Source organism: Rattus norvegicus, chromosome 6 (genome assembly GCF_021556685.1).
Source record: "Rattus norvegicus strain SHRSP/BbbUtx chromosome 6, alternate assembly SHRSP_T2T, whole genome shotgun sequence".
NCBI classification, from domain to species: domain Eukaryota; kingdom Metazoa; phylum Chordata; class Mammalia; order Rodentia; family Muridae; genus Rattus; species Rattus norvegicus.
In genome coordinates, this window is record NC_141539.1 from 16,451,206 (window position 1) to 16,474,755 (window position 23,550).

The 23,550-nt window shown below is 41.2% G+C and overlaps 1 protein-coding gene across 9 annotated transcripts in view; it reads left to right on the top strand.

The window, feature by feature from the left end:
- Positions 1-23,550, top strand: part of Thada (THADA, armadillo repeat containing) — a 300,575-nt gene that overhangs the window by 32,286 nt on the left and 244,739 nt on the right. For 7 of the 9 annotated variants that reach the window (XR_015621847.1, XR_015621846.1, XR_015621848.1 and 4 more), the window contains 4 exon segments: positions 4,767-4,902; positions 5,179-5,315; positions 7,987-8,145; positions 10,962-11,119. Coding sequence is in view for 6 of the 9 variants with exons in the window: in NM_001191769.2 (NP_001178698.1) it covers positions 4,767-4,902; positions 5,179-5,315; positions 7,987-8,145; positions 10,962-11,119 (590 nt within the window). In the remaining 3 variants the exon portion in view is untranslated. 9 annotated transcript variants of the gene reach the window in all.

A 23,550-nucleotide genomic window follows, 5' to 3' on the forward strand; every position in this document is an offset into this window, starting at 1 on the left:
CTCTATTTCATTTTCTATTTGGTTAACACCCATTGGCTTAATATTCACTTGTTTTTATTTCAAGAGTTTACCAACACAACCTGTATCATTCAATGCAAATTATTAGTTTACTCATCTTTAATACCTCTGTCTCTCTGTCTCTGTCTGTCTGTCTGTCTGCCTGTCTGTCTGTCTGTCTCTCTCTCCCCCCCCCTCTCCCCTGCTCCCTCCCTCCCTCCCTCCTTCCCCTTCCTCCCCGCCCCTTGTCTGTCTTGTTTTGTTGTTGAGACAGGGTTTCTTTGAGCAGCCCTGACTGTCATGGAGCTAGCTCTGTAGACCAGACTATAGACCAGGCTGTAGACCAGGCTGTAGACCAGGCTGCCTCAGATTTGGAGATCCGCCTGCCTCTGCCTCTGAGTACTGGGATTGAAGGTGTGCGCCAACACTGCCTGATGAATCTATTTCAGAACAGAAGACGTGTGCTAAATAAGTACAAAAGTGTACATTAATAAGACACATTTTCTAAAAGGGCAACTTTTTCTTTCTCAACTCAAAGTATACTTTTTCCTGTGATAGTTTTTCTGTGACCACAGTTAGATCATCCTTGTTGTGTCTGTACAGAGCAGAGTTACTTTGATGTTCAGTATTTTTCTCAATCACTTCTCGACCTTATCATTTTAAATTATTTTTAAAAACATTGAAACTTAAGTGTTGTGTATGCCTGAAGTGTGTGCACATGTGTGTGCATGTGCACAGAGGTTAGAGAAGATTTGGTGTCCTGTCCTATCACTCTGTTTTCTTCTCTTGGAGCAAGGTCTCTTACTGGACCTGGTCCAGTGGTCCACAAGACCCAGAGATCCTCCTATCCATCTTCTACAGTATCCGGCCATGCTCAGCTTTGGGATTTGAAATCAGGCTCACATGCTTGCACAGCAAGATAGCATTGAACTGTCTCTCTACCCCTCCTCAATTTTTGAGACAGCTTCTCCATTGAACCTGGAACTTGCTGTTTCTGTTGGTCTGGCTGGCCCGGGAACCTCCAGAATCTGCCTGTCCCTGCTTCCAACCCCACCACTGCAGTTACCAAACTTTTATGTTTGTGCTGGTGATTCAAACTCAGGACTTCATGCTTCTGTAATGAAGACAACTCTCCAGCATCCACCCTCCTATTCCTCTTATTTTTGAATAGGATTTCATGTAGCCTAGGTTGGCCTGAAACTTGCTTTATAGTCAGGGATGATCTTAAGCTTCTGCTCATCCTGAGGGATGGGATTACTGGTATGAGCTACTATACCAGTTTTATGCAGGGCAGTAGCAGGGGTTGAGCCCAAGACTGCGCATGCTTGGTAAACGAATAGCAAGTACATGGAGCAGCACTCAGTCCCATCAGCCCGTAGAGAAATGCAGACCAGAATCACAGAGAGGAAAGACTTCATTCCAATTGGGATGGTTAGAATAAGAAACCCAAACTATAGGGCTGGAGAGGTGGCTTAGTGGTTAAGAGCACTGACTGCTCTCCCAGAGGTCCTGAGTTCAAATCCTAGCAACCACTTGCTGGCTCACAACCATCTATAATGAGATCTGATGCCCTCTTCTGGTGTGTCTGAAGACAGCAACACTGTGCTTATGTATAATAAATAAATAAATCTTTTTTCTTTTTTTTTCTTTTTCGGAGCTGGGGACCGAACCCAGGGCCTTGCACTTGCTAGGCAAGCGCTCTACCACTGAGCTAAATCCCCAACCCCAATAAATAAATCTTTAAAAAACAACCCAGACTATAAACGTTAATTAGGTTCAGGAGAAAATAGAATATGCACTGCTAGGACTGAGGACAAACATTCAGCCTGTGAATACCTAACGAAATGAAAGCATTAACCTAGGCAAAAACTGTACAAGGATGTTCATAGCAGCATTATTCATGCTAGTCTAAAATTGGAAATAAGCCATGTGTGCATCAGCTGCCGAACTGATAAATATGTTAGACCTGTACAGCCATGTGAATGAATGAAGTATTTTACAACTTTGATGAACTTTGAAAACATTATGACAGGTGATTGTAGCTGGTCACTTGTTATTTATTTTATTTATAATATGTCTAGAATCTTTGTTGTTGTGGTTTGTTGTTTTCATTTTGGGTTTTTTGTTTGTTTGTTTTTGAGACAGAATCTCATATAGCTCAGGCTAGCTTCCATGTTGCTATGTAGTCAGTCTGATCCTGAATTCCTGATCTCCCCACCTCAGCTTACCAAGATTCTAGGATTATAAGTATATGACACTACGCCTGGCTAAGAATAGGGACAGAGTGAATCAGTGGGTACCTGTAGCCGAGCATGGGCGGAGCTACCAGAAGGGAGTGATAGCTGCTGGCAGTGAAGGATTTTTGTTTTACTTTTGTGTGTGCTGAGTCAGTGGGCAGTGGAAATGTTGTTTTAGAATAATGTTTATGTTTGCATATACATGATGACAGAAAAATTTATTGTCTTGTACACTCTAATTTTTTGTAGCATTTGGGGTGTGTGTGTGTGTATGTAAGTGTGTAACCATGTGGATATCAGACTTCAGCAGCTAATTTTTTTCTTTCACTGCATCGGATCTGGGATCTAACTCAAGTCATCAGGTCGATTGAAAGCTCCTTTACCCACTGAACCATTTTACTGACCCAACTTGTACACAAATGGGTTGTGTGATGTCTGATTGTATCTTGATTTTACTGTTACTAAATAGTCATGCTACATAGTCCTGGAGTTTGACGCCCAGGTTCAGAGTGCGTGTCCTCATTAACCCCAGCAATTAAGGGACTGCAGTCCATTCTTTAATATTGCCTAATTAGAAGTTGGTAACAGGCTGATACGCCTGAAAAATCTTTGATTCAGAACTTCCAAAATGGTGACTAGAGAGACTCCTGGTGCAGTGACTAGAGAGACTCCTGGTGCAGTGACTAGAGAGAGACTCCTGGTGCAGTGACTAGAGAGACTCCTGGTGCAGTGACTAGAGAGACTCCTGGTGCAGTGACTAGAGAGACTCCTGGTGCAGTGACTAGAGAGAGACTCCTGGTGCAGTGACTAGAGAGAGACTCCTGGTGCAGTGACTAGAGAGACTCCTGGTGTAGTGACTAGAGAGACTCCTGGTGCAGTGACTAGAGAGACTCCTGGTGCAGTGACTAGAGAGAGACTCCTGGTGCAGTGACTAGAGAGACTCCTGGTGCAGTGACTAGAGAGAGACTCCTGGTGCAGTGACTAGAGAGAGACTCCTGGTGCAGTGACTAGAGAGAGACTCCTGGTGCAGTGACTAGAGAGACTCCTGGTGCAGTGACTAGAGAGAGACTCCTGGTGCAGTGACTAGAGAGACTCCTGGTGCAGTGACTAGAGAGAGACTCCTGGTGCCGTGACTAGAGAGACTCCTGGTGCAGTGACTAGAGAGACTCCTGGCGCAGTGACTAGAGAGACTCCTGGTGCAGTGACTAGAGAGAGACTCCTGGTGCAGTGACTAGAGAGAGACTCCTGGTGCAGTGACTAGAGAGAGAGACTCCTGGTGCAGTGACTAGAGAGACTCCTGGTGCAGTGACTAGAGAGAGAGACTCCTGGTGCCGTGACTAGAGAGACTCCTGGTGCAGTGACTAGAGAGACTCTTGGTGCAGTGACTAGAGAGAGACTCCTGGTGCAGTGACTAGAGAGAGACTCCTGGTGCAGTGACTAGAGAGAGACTCCTGGTGCAGTGACTAGAGAGACTCCTGGTGCAGTGACTAGAGAGACTCCTGGTGCAGTGACTAGAGAGAGACTCCTGGTGCAGTGACTAGAGAGACTCCTGGTGCAGTGACTAGAGAGACTCCTGGTGCAGTGACTAGAGAGACTCCTGGTGCAGTGACTAGAGAGACTCCTGGTGCAGTGACTAGAGAGAGACTCCTGGTGCAGTGACTAGAGAGACTCCTGGTGCAGTGACTAGAGAGAGACTCCTGGTGCAGTGACTAGAGAGAGACTCCTGGTGCAGTGACTAGAGACAACTGGTGCAGTGACTAGAGAGACTCCTGGTGCAGTGACTAGAGAGACTCCTGGTGCAGTGACTAGAGAGAGACTCCTGGTGCAGTGACTAGAGAGAGACTCCTGGTGCAGTGACTAGAGAGACTCCTGGTGCAGTGACTAGAGAGACTCCTGGTGCAGTGACTAGAGAGAGACTCCTGGTGCAGTGACTAGAGAGACTCCTGGTGCAGTGACTAGAGAGAGACGCCTGGTGCCGTGACTAGAGAGACTCCTGGTGCAGTGACTAGAGAGACTCCTGGTGCAGTGACTAGAGAGACTCCTGGTGCAGTGACTAGAGAGACTCCTGGTGCAGTGACTAGAGAGACTCCTGGTGCACTGCTTGCTGTGTACACGGGTGACCTGCATTGGAATCACTAGCATCAGTGTCAACAGCTGGGTGGGGCAAGCCTCCTTCTCAAAGCTAACCAGCCAGCCAGCCCCACTGAATCAGTGAGCCCAAGGAGGTTCTGTGAAAGAGCTTGCCTTCAGAAAATAAGGTGGCGAGGGACTGGAGAAGACCCAGCACTGACCTCTGACTTCTACTTGCACAGATACACCCATATGTGCAAATGTGTACATATACATACAAAACCTCTAATATAACTTTTTTTTTTTCGGAGCTGGGGACCGAACCCAGGGCCTTGCGCTTGCTAGGCAAGCGCTCTACCACTGAGCTAAATCCCCAACCCTAATATAACTTTTAGTTGAGCTGAGTATTATAAATGTGTTCTATAACTGAGGCTATTTCAGTTTTCTGCTTGCTTTTTTTAGTTATTAAATGCTTGATGGAAAACCTTGAGGATGAAATATCTCAAGCTGAGAACTCATTGCTTCAGGCTGCGTCTTCGTTTCCAATGTATGGGAGAGTCCACTGTATAACAAGAGCGTTTCAGAAGTTGCCTCTACAGTAAGACTGACCACAGCTATATCTTGTTTGAGACATATACTTCATGTCCTACCTTTAGCTTCTTACTGATGTATGTCTTGGGAAAAGAACAGTACATTGCCTCACAAAGAATTGAAAATTAGATTTAATTATCTACCTATATGTACATGTTTTTAAGTTTTTAATATTTCATATACAACACAGCCACAAATTCTTTCAGGTGCTTTTCGTGTTAATTTTCCTTTTCAAATGAGTTTTTTGCTTTTAGTGTAAATGTCTCTACTGTGTTTGCTGCAGTGACCTGAGGCTCGTGAGTGAGTGGAAGCCAGTCCTGGGGAAGCTTCTGCTGCTGTCCTACAGGCTTTCCACTGTGGTATCTCCTGTCATCCAGAGCTCCTCCCCTGAAGGCCTCATCCCTATGGATACCGACTCAGGTTAGCAGACAAAGGCCAGTGTAGCGCTGTCTCCATCTGTTTCCTCTTTGTTCTTTGGAGAGATACAGAAACTAAATTTACTGAAGAATCTTTTTTCCTGCTATTTCTCATTTCCTAGAAATCTTTGTAACTATTAAAAGTAGCCCCAGCAGGAGGGACATCTTGCTCAGTGTTGTTGTCTCTGGTAAGGTCTTTGTTCCTTTAAACAAATTCATTCATCTTCCTACACGCAAACTTAGTGTTTTATCCTAAAGGACAAAGAGATGGAGACACGAAAATAGGTAAGGTACTAGTTGGGGTAAAGAAGGGGATCAGTAGGAGTGAGGAGGACAAGAGAGGGCAATGTAAGCTGAATATGGTCAAAGTATGCTATATAATTATATGGCATACTCATTATGGATAAGCAGTATCTGTTGGATAAAGAAAGGATTTACAAACACTGTGTATATAAAATGACCCCAAGCTCCAGAGCCAGGTAATAAATGAGATAAGTTGGGTTTTAGGTACTGTTTTCAGAGCAGGTGTACAGATCTGTGAGGTGGGCTTGCTGGAAATGAGAAATGGACAAGGAGCAGTGGATAGGAATCAAGGGAATGAAATAGTTAAAGTTTCCTCTGCCTCTTCCCCCCATGCCCTGCCTCTTTGCATGTGTCCTTGCCCTGCATCTCCTGCAGGTGCAGGTGGGCCTTTAGGATTGCTTGACAGCCCCTTCACATGCCCAGTGCACATGAAAAACTCCTACTTCTCTTTCCTTTCTCTTTGTAGCTTCTCACCCTCTCTAGGTAATTTTTGTTTTTCTTAGATTATTCTAGATCCTTCCCTGTAGATTTCCTTGCATTCCTTCTAATAAAATTTAAATTACTTTTTCCTAATCATATAATATATCATTTGAATGACACATAGTCTAACCTTTTGCTCTGTCCCCCTTAGATACTGTAGTGTCCTCCTCCCATGTCCTAGAGTGGTTTGGCACTCTGGCTGTCCAACCTGTGTCCTAATGCTCTTCCCAAGAGCTGGCCTTCCATGGAACTAGCATCACATGGACTGAGACATTAGCCCTGGGCATCACCATTCTGGTTTTTTGTTTTGTGATGAAAATTGGTGATGATGGGGATACTAATTATTTTGGCCCATGCTATTCTAGATACCAAATTTTCATACTTCAGTTTTCCTACTTAGGTCAAAGTTCTAAGGAATAAGGAACATATAGGCTTCTTGCCAGTAGTTGGCTCAGGCAAGCGCTGGTGATTCTGAATGAGTGATCTTGGGGGTTTCAGTTTCCTAATGTAGATAGAGTTTGTAGAGCATGCATGAGAGGTTTTCTTACTATTATTCATGTTGTATTTTTATGTAGATGGGGAGGATCTGGGCAGATTTGGGAGAGGGGAAGAATATGATCAAAATACATTGCATGAAAAATTAAAATAACAATTTTAAATTTAAAAAAGTTGGTCTCGGGGTTGGGGATTTAGCTCAGTGGTAGAGCGCTTGCCTAGGAAGCGCAAGGCCCTGGTGTTCGGTCCCCAGCTCCGAAAAAAAGAACCAAAAAAAAAAAAAAAATTGGTCTCATGCGCTTTATTTACCTCACAGACTTTTCCTAATTCTGTCTTTTCTTTTTTCCTTGGCCTTTATATTTTTTCTTGATACTTCCCTGTTTTATAGGCCATAATCTGAACCCCCTAGTAAAAAAAGGTCTTCCCTGAGAGCCATAGATAGATGATAAATTCTTAAAATTCTCTTCTGGTCTTTTTATTTCTGTGTTTTTTTGATGGCCTTTGTAGTGAGGTGGTGGCAAGGGTTTTATTTTCCTAGCTGTTAAAATTTGCTTTTTTGAAAAATTTTCAAAGAAGCAACAGACAAACATAAGATGTTGGTTCAATGTGCACAGACAGAGTTAGAGCCTGTGTATTTCCCTCAGTGTCTGAATAGATTTATGTCATCTTTTGCCTCCTCTTAAATTTTTGTGTTTGTTCCATGTTACCTGTTACCTGTTGGTACTTTGTAAAGACTAGAGCTTGGGTGGCTTACTACCCACCGTTACCCCACGCATTCAGTCTAGTTTCTTGACCCTCTGTGGAGCTAGGTTTGGTCTAGGCACTGGTGATGCAGCAGCGACCAAAGGGCCACCTTTAATTTACTCATTTCCCGTGAGTGCCTGGCAAGTAAAGCAGATATTTCACAAAGCCTTAGCCCTGGGCACCACGCAGAGAAGGCCGTGCGTGTCTTTTGCTTTTCTCAACTAAATATGACATCTTTATACATTTATGTTATAAAAGATTACATGGTGTTGAGGGTTTTTTTTTTTAGCTATTACAACACAGTTTTACCTTCCAATGTTGGTGTCTTATGTGGTGAGCTAGGGAAGCAGGCTCTGCTGTTCTGCCTCATGACTAAGCACTGTACCTGAGTGTCTAGATAACTGCAGAGAACAGTGATGGCAACCTTTGAGCGGTGGGTGTTTGAGCTGTGTGTTGGTCATGTCTTCAGTGTAAACTCATATCGTAAGAGTTTACACTAATATTATGAAGAACTAGTGTAAGTAACTTTCACACTATCCATCTTGTGAGTCAGCCTATTGTCACTGTTAAATTATGGCAACTTTGAGTTAGTCTGAGGAAATCTGTGCATGACTTGGAACTGGGCAATTCATGTACATTTATCTTTTATTCAGAGTCAGCAAGCCGCTTGCAAGTCATTCTCAATGAGATTCAACCACGGGATACTAACGATTACTTCAGCCAAGCTAAAATACTGAAAGAATGTGATAGCTTTGATTTGGAGGACTTGAGTACCAGTGTCTCAAGTATTGATAGTTCTGCAGAAATCAAAGGTAAGATATGTGAAATTGATAATGTAATTAGTGGTGTGTGTGTGTGTGTGTGTGTGTGTGTGTGTGTGTGTGTGTGCATGTGCGTGAGCGCATGTGTGCGTGTGTTGTTGGGGCCTTGTAAGGCATACTATGCTAGGGTTGTGCTAATGAGCCTATACCACTGCACACCAACCCGACCACAAGTATTTCAGTAATGTAAAATGCACAGACTTTCTTTTTTAAAAATTGTTTTATTTTAGATTATGTGTATGTGTACACACCTAAGTGCAAGTGTCTGTGGAGGCCAGAGATATCAAAACCTTTTGGAGATGAAGTTTACAGGTAGTTGCCTGATGTGGATGCTTGAAACCTGACTTGGGTACCAGTGGTTCACACTCTTACCTGCTAAGCCATCTTTGCTTTCTGATAGTATAAGAAAGTACAGATTTGCAGAACATTTTTGGAAAACAAAGTTTTTTCTTTTTAATTTGGGTTTTGGAATGAATTTATAAGAACCTTGCAAGAAAATGGTATGCCTTCCTTCAACACAGATGATACTGCAAGAAGCTATTGAGCATAAAACCCTTTAGCAGCCCGGCTGTTGGAAGAGCAGGGACACATGGTGATGGATTTGGGCAGCATCACCATCTCCCTGCTTCCTGTTGCCTGGTGGCTGCTGGGAAATGTTTGAAGTGAGCATCATTTTAAAGAAAACCTGATTACTGAGCAGAATGTGTGCTTCTGTGTTATACCAAGTATAACTGTACATTTTGGCTATTTTAATGGGTTCTTAAGTCTACCATCCTTCTCTTCCCCAATCCCTTCCACACCCAACACTGGTAGAAGAAAGAAGCTTAGAGGGGAAAGGAGAATAGATCTCTTTAGACTACTTCCTGATGATTAGGGCATTTAGTTCCTAGGGGCAAATCCAGTGTTCACAATCAGGAGATGTCCAACCAGCAATCCAGAGACCAGCAGTAGCACCAGCAGCACAGGGCACAGGGCACAGGGGAGCAGCAGCCTCCTCCCCACTCAGGACTCTGGCATTTATACACCCTCTGAAGAGGCCCCAGAATTCCAAATATAAACTGTCTTCCACTGGCAAAATCATGCCCCTGCTGGAGCATGAGACAGATCCTAGTCAGCTGCTGTGGACATTCTGAAACAGCCCCATATCCCACACTGGGATTGAAACAAAAATGTAATACAACTGGGTTTTTAAAGAAGCCCAAATTTTCACTCAGGTAAGCCTCTAGGATTCCAGTCTGCACTTACTTTATCAGTTGTCACTGAAAAGTTTATCACTAGAGGGAATTAATGATTTATCCTGTGGCTGTGTTCTCCACTAGGTGGGGTTATTGTCTTGCAAAAAACTCTTTGCAATTGTATTTTTTTAAATTCAAAAAATGTTTTCACTGTAACAGTGAAATATGAATTTAAAGTGAAGCCATGTTCCATTTCCTCCCCAGTTCTACCTCCACCCCCTTTTTGTGCATAAGCCATTCTATGCATGCCGTGTGTTTATTTGTAAGTACATTTATTCTTTCAGCTTAGTAAACTTTTCTCATAACATCAAGTAAGATAGAATAAACTTTTGTTAACTTCCTTATTTACCTGAATAGAACTTTTTAAATATCAGTACTAAAGTATACCTAAAACTGGATAAGAGAATAAGTAGGAGTACATTCAGTTTATTTGCCATGTTACTTAAATATATTTTAAAAGATAGCTGTTATTTTCTGTGTTTAATTTTAAGAGTTCTGTGTTGTAGCTGAGGACAGAGCTCAGCAGTTAGGAGCGCTGGCTGCTCTTCTGGAGGGTCTGAGTGCAGCCCCAGCGCCCACGCACTAGTTCACAACTGTCTGTAACTACTTCCCGGGGATCTAGTGCCTGCCTTTGGCTTCTGTGAGCAGCAGGCACACATGTGCACAGATAAGTAAGCAAGTAAAGCTTGGTTTTCAATATGCATTCAAAGAAAAAAGGACAAAAAGATTGATCGATTAAAAGTTCTGTCTCAGGCTCTGGAGAAACAGCCCAGTGGTTAAGAGCAATTGCTCTTGTAAGGATCTGGGTTCAGTGTCCATCCAGCACCCATGTCAGTGGCTCACAATAGCCAACTCCAGCAGCATTCTCATATGTGTGGTATAAAGTAAGTAAATAAAATCATCAGGAAAGAGAAAAAAGTCCTCTCTCTAATTCTGGAGGCCCATGCTGTAATCCTAACACTCAGGAGGCAAGGCGAGGAGGGTTGTGAATGAGTTTGAGGTCGTCTGGGATACATAAGGAGACAGACCCTGGGTCCAAAATAGCAAAACCAGAAACAACAACAAAAGTTTTCTCCATTGCTCAACTGGTAAAAGAGCCATTCTCACCAGAGTAAACAAGAAGTACTTTCTTTTATAGTCAACCATGTAACTCTTTATGGGTGACAGAGAGTTGGAGAGTTTGTTTCAGTAACATTCAAATATTAGTCCTAGGGGTTGGGGCTTTAGCTCAGTGGTAGAGCATTCGCCTAGCAAGCGCAAGGCCCTGGGTTCAGTCCTCAGCTCCGAGAAAAAAAAAAAAAAAAAAAAGAGAATATTCAAATATTAGTTCTAAGTTTTGAGGCAGTACTGTGTTTCATTTTAATTTTTTTTCAAAGTAATAAGAAGTAAACATGCTTCCTGCTCAATAGCATGTGCTCTACAAATGTTAGTGTTTTGTTTTGTTTTCTCTGAATAAGCAGAACATATGACAGATTTGTTTGTTCAAACAGATCAATCAGTCTTGGGGAAATTATGCATTGACATGCTTTAAGAAACCTGACATGTGCAATGGCTTTTGTTTTGTTCCTTAAGGTAAAGAAGAAAAAGCGTGTGATGTAACTGCTCAGATGGTCCTCACGTGCTGCTGGAGGAGCATGAAGGAAGTGGCTTTACTTCTTGGCACGCTCTGCCAGCTCCTCCCTCTGCAGCCTGTGCCAGAGTCTGCTGCTGGGTTACTGACAGTGCAGCAGGTAAGGTGGCTCATTAAGCTTCCAGGTGTCGTTTGTGGCCAACGCATACGCTGGCATTTGTAGACCAGCTTTTAAAAAATGGTTTAAACCTTACATATTTTACAGATGCCAACTGAGAGAAAGGTTTGTGAAGATTTTAGGATAGTAGATGTTGCACTTTATTTTTAAAATGTTTTTTAAGAAATATTTTACATCAGTATCTATAGATTTACCTCATTTTTTGACTGCATTATATTTAAATTTTTATTTCCTTTTAACGTACATACTTGAATTTTAGCTGAAATTGTCTATTTTGTAGGACTCCACAGTGCTCTTAAAAATTTCAAAGAAATGAAAAGTAACATTAGCTGATCATGGCTCTTGTGTTTCCTACTACTTCAGTAATAAAGTTGTAGTCACTTTAGTGTTTTTGGCTGACTTTCATTTAAGACCACAACGTTAGCTCACCATCTGGGATTGTTCAAGGGATAGAGCTCAGTGTTTACAAGAAATTAGCTTACCACAAGCATTTCATTTGGAAATATTTTAGATTTATTAGATTTCTGTTTTTAATTGATTCCTTCTTCCTTTCCATATGGTTTCAACAAACCCACTTCCCACAGTTTCCCAGCAAAGACATATAGTATGTACTTATATTTCTAACCTTTTCAAATAAAGGTAATTCCCCCCTAGGGTATTAGAACATTCAAGGACAAAACAAATACTGTAGTATGCTAATGCTGACTATCCCTACAATGACCACATGACCAGCACCATGGAGATCATGCTAATGTTTTTATTCTCACACTCTGGCTCATGTCTTACATCTGGCTAACAGCTGGGCCAGTGATGTTGCAAGGATTTGGAAGAGCACAAGGCAAAGGCAAGCAGCACATTGTGGGCGGCATGTTCCTCAGTCTCTTCCAGATCAAATAGGCCTTGGTGTCCCAGCATTACTCGGAGCCATTACTCCAGCTGGCTAAAGGGCCAGTGCCTGCTTCTTGCTGAAGAATCCAGTTATGATCAGCTATTTCACTGGTGTGAATCCCCCATCTTGTTACGAAATAAACACATGCTAAAGCCTTTGACTCGTCAACTTCTCTTTTCAAGGACAGATTAAAGAAAATGTATTTTGCTCTTTATTATATATGAGAGAAGCTTGAAACTTCTCTGAAGATTATTTTGACTTGACTCCCTTCCCACTACACCCAGAGTTTATATATTGTAATGAAATTATGTGGAATAACCAAGTTAAAATTGAGAACTAATGTAAAAGAACACTTTTTAAAGAAAATAAAAATAGAAAATACACAGACTTATGAACTAAAGAATTCTTCAGTGACTGTTTGCATCAATGAACAGACTCTTGCCCTCCAGCATAAAAGCAGCACTCGCTGTCTGATGAGCCCCCGTCTCCCAGTGTGCTGTTTACATGACAGCCTCTCATGTAGCAGAATGGGGAGACATTACAGGCTTGAGGAAACGTGGGGTGTGTGTAATTGCTGTGTGCTAACAGAAACTCTTCTCTGTGGAAAACTTTATTCTTGATTTTGCTGGCTTTTCAACCAATGCCTTAGCGACTTCTGCTTTTCTAAACGTAAAGTTACTTCTTTTCATAAAGTTTTTTTTTTAATTTAAATATTTCAGATTTGTTTGTTTTATGGGTGTTTGCTTGCATATAGATATGCATCAGAAGTGTGCCCAGTGCCTGTGGAGGCCAGAAGAGGGCACCAAGTCCCCTGAAACTGGAATTCCAGATGGTTGTGAGCCACCATGTGGATACTGGGACCTGAACCCGTGGGCCCTCTGACAAGAGGAGCAAGTGCTCCTCACTGCTCTTCGTTTTACTGTTCGTTTTGGAGACAAGGACTTACTATGTAGCCCAGGCTGGCCTTCCGAGTGCTCAAATGACAGCAGGCTCTAAATTCTGCTTGTATAAATAAAAAGTAGTCCCATATACTTAATACTGTTAGGAATTAAAAATGGAAATGACAGAGAACATTAGTTTGCATCAGGGTGACTGGCATACCTAAGGTAACTCCATACTTCCAAGGACATAGTCACCTGGCTAAGCTATATTTGCTGTACCTGCTGACAAAACCCACCAGTTTGAGAGTTCACCGCGCAGGTGAGTGTGAGCCTAGCAGACTTCCCTCTGTAAAGCTAAAACACTGACAGCCTGAGGCTCCTCTTTCCCCTTTCACTCTTAAGTCCTGTAGGCCTGTTACTTTTCTCACCCAGATCACCCTGATTTTCTGGTCTTTGTTAAGGACTGGCCATACAAATAGCACATACACGAGTATGATTTACAGCAGCTGACAGAAGGGAGGATGATAATTTTAGGACTTTGCTGCTATATGGAGAGGAGAGCTGGTGTTTTTAATTCTGATTTTTCAATGCTTGGTTCATTGAAGGAGCATTGCTGGGATACTCCCTAGCTCCCTTAGATATGAGGAAATGGACTCATTACCTGGTTCGACAAACATCACAAAGCTAAGTTCTGGCCTCCCTCTGACAGGGACCCAGGTCTCTCCTTTCCTCACGGGTTCACACGGCACACTGCCTTCTTGTTCTGAGTGCCTTGTTTAGGTTTTCTTTAAGTTGATTTTCTTCCCTTTCCATTACCCAAGCCAGTTTTCTCAAGGAATGAAAGACCAATGAAAGATAACTTTCTGCTGGCATTTCTAGTACCTGATGCTTCCCGTAGAGCATTTCTAGTGAAGCAGTATGCCTGCCCAGCTTATTCAAGAGGACATTGTTCACCTGGTGGCCTGTCTGGCTTTCCCCCTGCTCTGTAATCACACAGTGAAGTGCTCTTTTGTAGTATCTTGTACTCTGGCATAGATAAACCTGCTTTGAGGGCTGTAAGCTGAGACCCTTCAAGAGTGAGCAGTGCACACAAGCTTATCTTACTGTCTCCTGACTTACGGGTGTGTGTCTAGGTTTCTAGCTTGATGCTTTGTGGATAGACTTTGCTTGGTATTTTGTTGGCCCTCTTTCCAGTGTGATGACTGATACTGATTTTTAAATGCCTACTGGTTTTTAAAACAGCTTCTGTGCTGAATATCAATTTCTTTGTAGACTTTACCTAATATTTCTAAAAACAGGCTCTTGGGTAAGTTTTCATACTTGCTTACCTCACATTCTCTAGTAATTGTTCCCACAATAACCATGTGAATAAACATTCCCAACTAGTAGAAAATGTCTGCTTTAGATTCTATTGATGCTTGGGTGATCAGAGGTCTTAATTGGCTTGATACATTTCCTCTGTTGTGTCATTTAAATTTTTTTGTTACGGATTACAAATGGAATTTACTTACACTCATTAGTATTCATAAGTCACAAAGGAATTGCCTGCTTTATTTTGTTTATATTTATAGACAGGTATATTGAGTAGAGGTTTTGACTTCTAAGGATTGCAGTGAACTTTAGATGAAACCACATTATTTAGTCGCCTACTTATTGACTGCCTTAGTCCATGGGTGTTGCGGGAGCATAAAGAAGGCTCATTTGTGGGTTTCTGATCTCAGAGAGCTGAGCTATGAAACTGAGCAGTGATTCACTTGGAAAACGCAGGCCTGAAGGGTAACAGTTAAAATGGTATATGTTGAGAATTTGCTACAGGGAGAAAAATAAACCTTTATTAATTTAGAGGAACAATGTTTAGATTTTGAAGAAACTCTCATTGTTAGTAAACAATCGTTATAATGGAAAAGGATGGTTTCAGACACAGTTATTTTATCAGGATTTAAAATTCGGTGGAGCATCCATGTAAACAGAATGGAGTTAGAGTCTTCCGGTTGTAGATAATACCAACATTACAAGAAATGGTTCTGTTTTAAACTCAGAATTTAAATTAAGGGTTACTATTTTATGGTATAATGTAAAACCAAAAGTAGGCATTTATAGACTGCTAATTTATGTGATGGTAAGCTATGGATGCCTGAAGACATAGCAAGTCGCTGTTTTCCCCTGTGGATTTGTGACTTATAAATCTGTAAAACATACCAACTTGCTTTAGAGTTTTATAAAAAATCAGAAATAGGATATGTTAAATTTAAAGGGCAGTGCCATGTTTAATTTTAAGATTAGAATCAGTTTTTCTTTCTACTTCACCCTTGGTTTCCTTCACAATACCTGAGACCTGTGTGTGCTGGCTTGTGCCTGTAGTCCTAGTACCTGGAGGGTGAGGCAGGAGGATCATTCAAGGCCAGCCTCAGCTATGTAGTGAGTTTTGAGCCAGCCTGAACTATAGAATGAGATCCTGGCTCAATTAAAAATAACGATAAAATATTCCGGGAGAATCTATTTTCTATGTTAAAAGTTTGTTAAAAAAATCTGAAAAAGAAAACTTTTGACCTTCAGAAACTCTAGTGAAACAATCGTATTTTCAGACTACCTTTTCATTTTAAAAATTAAATTGAGAAGTTTTGGGCTCAGTGCTTTCTGCCAGGGTTGATCCCTGGGACCCATGTAGTGGAAGGAGAGAATGGACTCCCACAGTCTGTCCTCTGATCGCCATCGGCACCCCACAGATATACATAACAAGCAAATGAATAAATTTGAACCCCCCCCACCCCACCCCTGAAACTTCTTTTTAAAAAGTTCTGTTCCTGACTCTTTCTTACCATTGTTACCTGCTTTCTGATGCTCTGTATCACCTCTGTTCTTGGTAGTCTGGTTCTCCTGAGAGGGTGTCAGCAGGACACTTCTGTCCAGCTGCTTGCTCACTTTACCACCTTTAAGAATTGGATCATCCCTCCTGCCATGCCCAGCTTTCCCTGTTGCCTAGTCTAAAGCCTCTCAGTCATTCATCTGGGTCTGCCGACCCTAACCTGTGGATTAGAAAGCAGCGGATCTGGTCCATAGCAGCTACTCGTAAACATTTACTTGTTTATTGTAGCCTCATGACATACTAATTGTTCTCCTCTCTTGTTCTACCTAAGCATGCATACCTGTGTGAGATGTGAGCATGAACTCTCTTCTGTCTTATGCAGCCATCATTACTACCCAGCATATTAATTCTCTCTACGAAAGCCTACAAAGGTCACATGTCTTCTTTTCACATTCTTCATCTGCTCCAGGAGTAAGCAGAAAAGCACTGGACAGGATGTCAAAAAAACAAAACAACAGTTGACAATAATTTTATATAGTCAGCAAGGGTAAAAATTCACATTTGCTCAGAGATTAAATATGAAGAAAAATTGTCTACAAATCACTCTTGTCCTGAGAGTATTGTTTTGATTCCTGTGGTTAGGATTACGTAGGGTGGAGTGTCTTCTGGAATAGACCACTCACCAGGAAACTCCTGAATGCTTTAGTTCCATTACGTGCTGTTATTGACTCTCTTTGAAGGGAGTTAGCATAAAGAAGCAATGGAAAAGTCAAGTCTGCTTAAGGAGAAGACAGTGGGCTTCTGCAAGTCCTCAGATCCTTTGTGAACAGAGTTTGTTTTTATTGAAATATGTCACAATATCTGTACCCCATTTTAGGGAAAAGACTGGTTTTTGTTTTGTCTGAAATAGTTTTTAAAAATTCATCAAGTGCTGCTTTGTTGGTCTCTGATTCTCTCTGCCAGTCACTCCTCATAACAGACACACACGGAGTACACTCTTCATAACAAATACCCTCTCTTTACAACAGACAGCTCATATTGAACTGAATTAGGTTAAAGATAATTGGTCTGTTCTGAACTTGGCCTTTAACTCATTTAAACACAAACACTTATGAGGTAAGTGCCATTACATTGTCTTACAGAGGAAGACAATGAAACTGCTCACTCTGGTATATCTGGGGTTTTTGGTTTTTTTTTTTTTTTTTTTGGTTTTGTTTGTTTTACTTTTTCCCTTTTTTTCTTTTATTGGGTATGTTTTAATTTACATTTCAAATGTTATCCCCTTTCCTGGTTTCCCCTCCAGAAACCCGCTATCTGATTGATCTCCCTTCCCCCTGCTTCTATAAGGCTGCCCCCCTTCCTACTTCTTCCCATTTCCCTGCCCTGACATTCCCCTACACTGGGGCATTGAGCCTTGACAGGACCAAGGGCCTTCATCCCATTGATGTCCTACAAGGCCATCATCCTGTGATACATATGCAGATAGATGGACAAATAGGTCCATTCCTGTGTACGCTTGGGATGGTGGTTAAGTCCCTCGGAGCTCTGGAGCGTCTAGTTGGTTGATATTGTTGTTGTTCTTATGGGTTTACAAACCACTTCAGCTCCATCAGTCCTTTCTCTAACTCCTCCACTGGGGACCCTGTTCTCAGTTCAATAGTTGGCTGCGAGAATTCGCCTCTGTATTTGTCAGATTCGCCGAGCCTCTCAGGAGACAGCTATATCAGGCTCTTGTCAGCATGTACTTCTTGGCATCTACAATATTTCCTGGATTTAGTAGCTTTATATGAGATGGATCCCCAGGTGGGGCACTCTCTGGATGGCCTTTCCTTAAGTCTCTGCTCCACACTTTGTCTCAATATTGCCTCCTGTGAGTATTTTTGTTCCTCCTTCTAAGAAGGACTGAAGCATCCATGCTTTGGTCATCCATCTTCTTGAGATTCCTGTGGTCTGTGGATTGTATCTTGGGTAATTCAAGCTTTTGGGCTAATATCCACTTATCAGTGAATACGTACCATGTGTGTTCTTTTGTGATTGAGTTACCTCACTCAGGACGATATTTTCTAATTCTGTCCATTTGCCTAAGAATTAATTTTAGGAAGTCATTGTTTTTTAATAGCTGAGTAGTACTCCATTATGTAAATGTACCACATTTTCTCTATCCATTCCTCTGTTGAAGGGCATCTGGGTTCTTTCCAGCTTCTGGCTATTATAAATAAGGCTGCTATGAACATAGTGGAGCATGTGCCTTTGTTATATGTTGGAGCATCATTTGGGTATATGCCCAGGAGTGGTATAGCTGGATCCTCAGGTAGTTCAATGTCCAATTTTCTGAGGAACCTCCAGACTGATTTCCAGAATGGTTTTACCAGTCTGCAATCCCACCAACAATGGAGGAGTGTTCCTCTTTCTCCACATCCTCGCCAGCATTTGCTGTCACCAGAGTTTTTGATCTTAGCCAATCGCACTGGTGTGAGGTGAAATCTCAGGGTTGTTTTGATTTGCATGACTAAAGATGTTGAACATTTCTTAAGGTGCTTCTCAGCGATTTGGCATTCCTTAGCTGTGAATTCTTTGTTTAGCTCTGAACCCCATTTTTTAATAGGGTTATTTGTCTCCCTGAGGTCTAACTTCGTGAGTTCTTTGTATATTTTGTATATAAGCCCTCTATCAGTTGTAGGATTGGTAAAGATCTTTTCCCCAATCTGTTGGTTGCCGTTTTGTCCTAACCACAGTGTCCTTTGCCTTACAGAAGCTTTGTAGTTTTATGAGATCCCATTTGTCAATTCTTGATCTTAGAGCATGAGCCATTGGTGTTTTGTTCAGGAAATTTTCTCCAGTGTCCATGTGTTCGAGATTCTTCTCCACTTTTTCTTCTATTAGTTTGAGTGTATCTGGTTTGATGTGGTGGTCTTTGATCCACTTGGACTTAAGCTTTGTACAGGGTGATAAGCATGGATCGATCTGCATTCTTTTACATGCTGGCTCCCAGTTGAACCAGCACCATTTGCTGAAAATGTTATCTTTTTTCCATTGGATGGTTTTGGCTCCTTTGTCAAAAATCAAGTGACCATAGGTGTGTGGGTTCATTTCTGGGTCTTCAATTCTATTCGACTGATCTATCTGCCTGTCTGTGTACCAATACCATGCAGTTTTTATCACTATTGCTCTGTAATACTGCTTGAGTTCAGGGATAGTGATTCCCCCTGAAGTCCTTTTATTGTTGAGGATAGTTTTAGCTATCCTGGGTTTTTTGTTATTCCAGATGAATTTGCAAATTATTCTGTCTAACTCTATGAAGACTTGGGTTGGAATTTTGATGGGGATTGCATTGAATCTGTAGATCACGTTTGGTAAAATGGCCATTTTTACTATATTAATCCTGCCAATCCATGAGCATGGGAAATCTTTCCATCTTCTGAGTCTTCTTCAATTTCTTTCTTCAGAGGCTTGAAGTTCTTATCATACAGATCTTTCACTTGCTTGGTTAAAGTCACACCGAGGTATTTTATATTATTTGGGACTATTATGAAGGGTGTCATTTCCATAATTTCTTTCTCGGCTTGTTTCTCTTTTGTGTAGAGGAAGGCTACGGATTTATTTGAGTTAATTTTATACCCAGCTACTTTACTGAAGGTATTTATCAGGTTTAGTAGTTCTCTGGTGGAACTTTTGGGATCACTTAATTATTCAATCATATCATCTGCAAATAGTGATATTTTGACTTCTTCTTTTCCGATCTGTATCCCCTTGACCTCCTTTTGTTGTCTGATTGCTCTGGCTAGAACTTCAAGAACTATATTGAATAAGTAGGGAGAGAGTGGGCAGCCTTGTCTAGTCCCTGATTTTAGTGGGATTGCTTCAAGTTTCTCTCCGTTTAGTTTAATATTAGCTACTGGTTTGCTGTATATGGCTTTTACTATGTTTAGGTATGGGCCTTGAATTCCTGTTCTTTCCAGGACTTTTATCATGAAGGGGTGTTGAATTTTGTCAAATGCTTTCTCAGCATCTAATGAAATGATCATATGGTTTTTAATCTTTCAGTTTGTTTATATAGTGGATTACGTTGATGGTTTTCCATATATTAAACCATACCTGAATCCCTGGAATTAAGCCTACTTGATCCTGATGGATGATTGTTTTGATGTGCTCTTGGATTCGGTTTGCCAGAATTTTGTTGAGTATCTTTGCGTCGATATTCATAAGGGAAATTGGTCTAAAGTTTTCTTTCTTTGTTGGGTCTTTGTGTGGTTTAGGTATAAGAGTAATTGTGTTTTCATAGAAGGAATTCAGTAGCGCTCCATCTGTTTCAATTTCATGGAATAGTTTGGATAGTATTGGTATGAGATCTTCTATGAAGGTCTGATAGAATTCTGCACTGAACCCATCTGGACCTGGGCTCTTTTTGGTTGGGAGACTTTTAATGACTGCTTCTATTTCTGTAGGAGTTATGGGGTTGTTTAAATGGTTTATTTGTTTCTGATTTAACTTCGGTACATGGTGTCTGTCTAGGAAATTGTCCATTTCCTCCAGATTTTCAAGTTTTGTTGAATATAGGCTTTTGTAGTAGGATCTGATGATTTTTTTGAATTTCCTCTGGCTCTGTTGTTATGTCTCCCTTTTCATTTCTGGTTTTGTTAATTTGGACACACTCTCTGTGTCCTCTCATTAGTCTGGCTAAGGGTTTATCTATCTTGTTGATTTTTCTCAAAGAACCAGCTTTTGGTTCTGTTGATTCTTTGTATAGTCCTTTTTGTTTCTACTTGGTTGATTTCAGCTGTGAGTTTGATTATTTCCTGACTTTTGCTCCTCCTGGGTGTGTTTGCTTCTTTTTGTTCTAGAGCTTTTAGGTGTGCTGTCAAGCTGCTGATATATGTTCTCTCCTGTTTCTTTCTGCAGGCACTCAGAGCTATGAGTTTTCCTCTTAGCACAGCTTTCATTGTGTCCCATAAGTTTGGGTATGTTGTACCTTCATTTTCATTAATTCTAAGAAGTCTTTAATTTCTTTTTTTATTTCTTCCTTGACCAGGTTATCATTGAGTAGAGCGTTATTCAACTTCCATGACCAGGTTATCGTTGAGTAGAGCATTGTTCAACTTCCATGTATATGTGGGCGTTCTTTCCTTATTGTTATTGAAGACCAGCTTTAGCCCGTGATGGTCTGATAGGACGCATGGAATTATTTCTATCTTTCTGTATCTGTTGAGGCCTGTTTTTTGACTGATTATATGGTCAGTTATGCAGAAGGTACCATGAAGTGCTGAGAAGAAGGTATATTCTTTTGTTTTAGGATGAAATATAAATATCTGTTAAGTCCATTTTGTTCATAACTTCTGTTAGTTTCTCTATGTCTCTGTTTCGTTTCTGTTTTCATATTCTGTCCGTTGTTGAGAGTGGGGTGTTTATGTCTACCACTATTATTGTGTGAGGTGTAATCTGTTCTTTCAGATTTAGTAAAGTTTCTTTTAGCAATGTAGGTGCCCTTCTATTTGGAGTATAGATACTCAGAATTGAGAGTTCATCTTGGTGAATTTTTCCTTTGATGTATGTGAAGTGTCCTTCCTTATCTTTTTTTGATAACTTTTGGTTGAAAGTCTATTTATTTTATTTGATATTAGAATGGCTACTCCAGCTTGTTTCTTGGGACCATTTGGAAAATTGTTTTTCAGCCTTTTACTCTGAGGCAGTGTCTGTGTCACTGAGGTGCATTCCTTGTATGCAGCAAAATGCTGGGTCCTCTTTAGGTATCCAGTCTGTTAGTCTGTGTCCTTTTATTGGGGAATTGAGTCCATTGATGTTAAGAGGTATTACGGAATAGTGATTGTTGTTTCCTGTTACTTTTATTGTTAGAGTTGGAATTATGGTTGTGTGGCTCTCTTCTTTTGGGTTAATTGCAAGGAGATTACTTTCTTCCTTTTTCTAGGGTGTAGTTTCCCTCCTTTCGTTGGAGTTTTCTATCCATTATTTTTTGTAGGGATGGATTTGTGGAAAGATATTGTGTAAATTTGGTTTTGCCATGAACTATCCTGGTTTTTCCATCTATGGTAATGGAGAGTTTTGCAGGATACAGTAACCTGGGCTGGCATTTTTATTCTCTTAGGGTCTGTATGACATCAGTCTAGGATCTTCTGGCTTTCATAGTCTCTGGTGAGAAGTCTGGTACAATTCTGATAGGTCTGCCTTTATATGTCACTTGACCTTTTTCCCTTACTGCTTTTAATATTCTTTATTTTGTGCATTTGGTGTTTTGATTATTATGTGATGGGAAGAATTTCTTTTCTGGTCCAATCTATCTGTAGGCTTCTTGAATTTTCATGGGCATCTCTTTCTTTAGGTTAGGGAAGTTTTCTCCTATAATTTTGTTGAAGATATTTACTGGCCCTTTAAGTTGGGAGTCTTCACTCTCTTCTATACCTATTATCCTTAGGTGTGATCTTCTCATTGTGTCCTGGATTTCCTGTGTGTTTTGGGCACAGATCTTTTTGCGTTTTCTATTTTCTTTAACTGTTGTGTCAATGTTTTCTATGGTATCTTCTGCCCCTGAGATTCTCTCTTCTATCTCTTGTATTCTGTCGGTGATGCTTGTATCTACAGCTCCTTGTCTCTTCCTTTGGTTTTCTATCTCCAGGGTTGTCTCCATTCGTGATTTCTTTATTGTTTCTATTTCCATTTTTAGTTCTTGGATGGTTTTGTTCAATTCTTTCACCTGAATTCTTTAATGATTTTTTATGTTTCCTCTTTAAGCGTTCCTACCTGTTTACCTGTTTTGTCCTATATTCCTTTAAGGGAGTTACTTGTGTCCTTCTTAAAGTCCTCTACCCTCCTCATGAGATGTGATTTTAAATCAGAATCTTGCTTTTCCAGTGTGTTGGGGTGTCCAGGACCTACTGTGGCAGCACAGCTGGGCTCTGACGATGCCAAGTGGCCTTGGTTTCTGTTGCTTAGGGTCTTGCTCTTGCCTCTCGACATCTAGTTCTCTCTGGTGTTAGCTGGTCTTGCTGTCTCTGGCAGTGGCTTGACACTCCTGTAAGCCTGTTTGTCAGAACTTCTGGGAGACCAGCTCCCTCCCAGTGTGATTTGCTTACTGAGAGCTATGGCACAGGGTCAGCTCTGGGCACAGACAGAAACTGGAAGGATCCTGTCCCAGACTGCTCCTTGGTTCCTGTGTCCTGAGGGTGCCAGGTGGTTCCCTTTGAGCAGACGTTGTCATCCTACCTGTGCTCTCAGATGTGTCTTTCCTGGGAAACCAGTTCTCTCCGGGCAGGATCTGGGTACAGAGAACTGTGGCATAGAGTCAGCCTAGAGTGCATACCTGTGGTATGACTTAATGTATTCAGAACACTAACCCAATCACTACTGAGGTGAACAAGTTTCTGGGTAAGCAACCCAGTTGGGCTCAGAATTTCTTCTTGTTCAGAACAGCAGGCACAGGTAATTCTCAGTTGTTTTCTTTCAAATTAATTAGTGTGCTTTGTGTTTCATCTTACCTAGCGAAGGACAGTATGTTGAGAATTGATAGCGTGACATTTTGGCAGAGTCCATGGTTTGACTTAAAAGTGCCTCATTGACTTTGACGATGCCTTTTACTAAGCCTCACTTGTAGCCTCTAGGATGCGGCGTCTCAGTTTGATGGGGAGCTCTTTGCACAGATAGTGTTAGCAGGTGCTCAGCAGTGTGACTGCGCTTCCCATCACTGAACCATAAGCTGTAAAATGGGCGAAATGGTAAATTTCTTATGTATATTTTACCACAATAATTACAAAATATTTGAAGAATAAACATAATGATCTCAGAGTGATGTATGTGAGTTTGCTACTTTTTGTGATTTTATGATGCT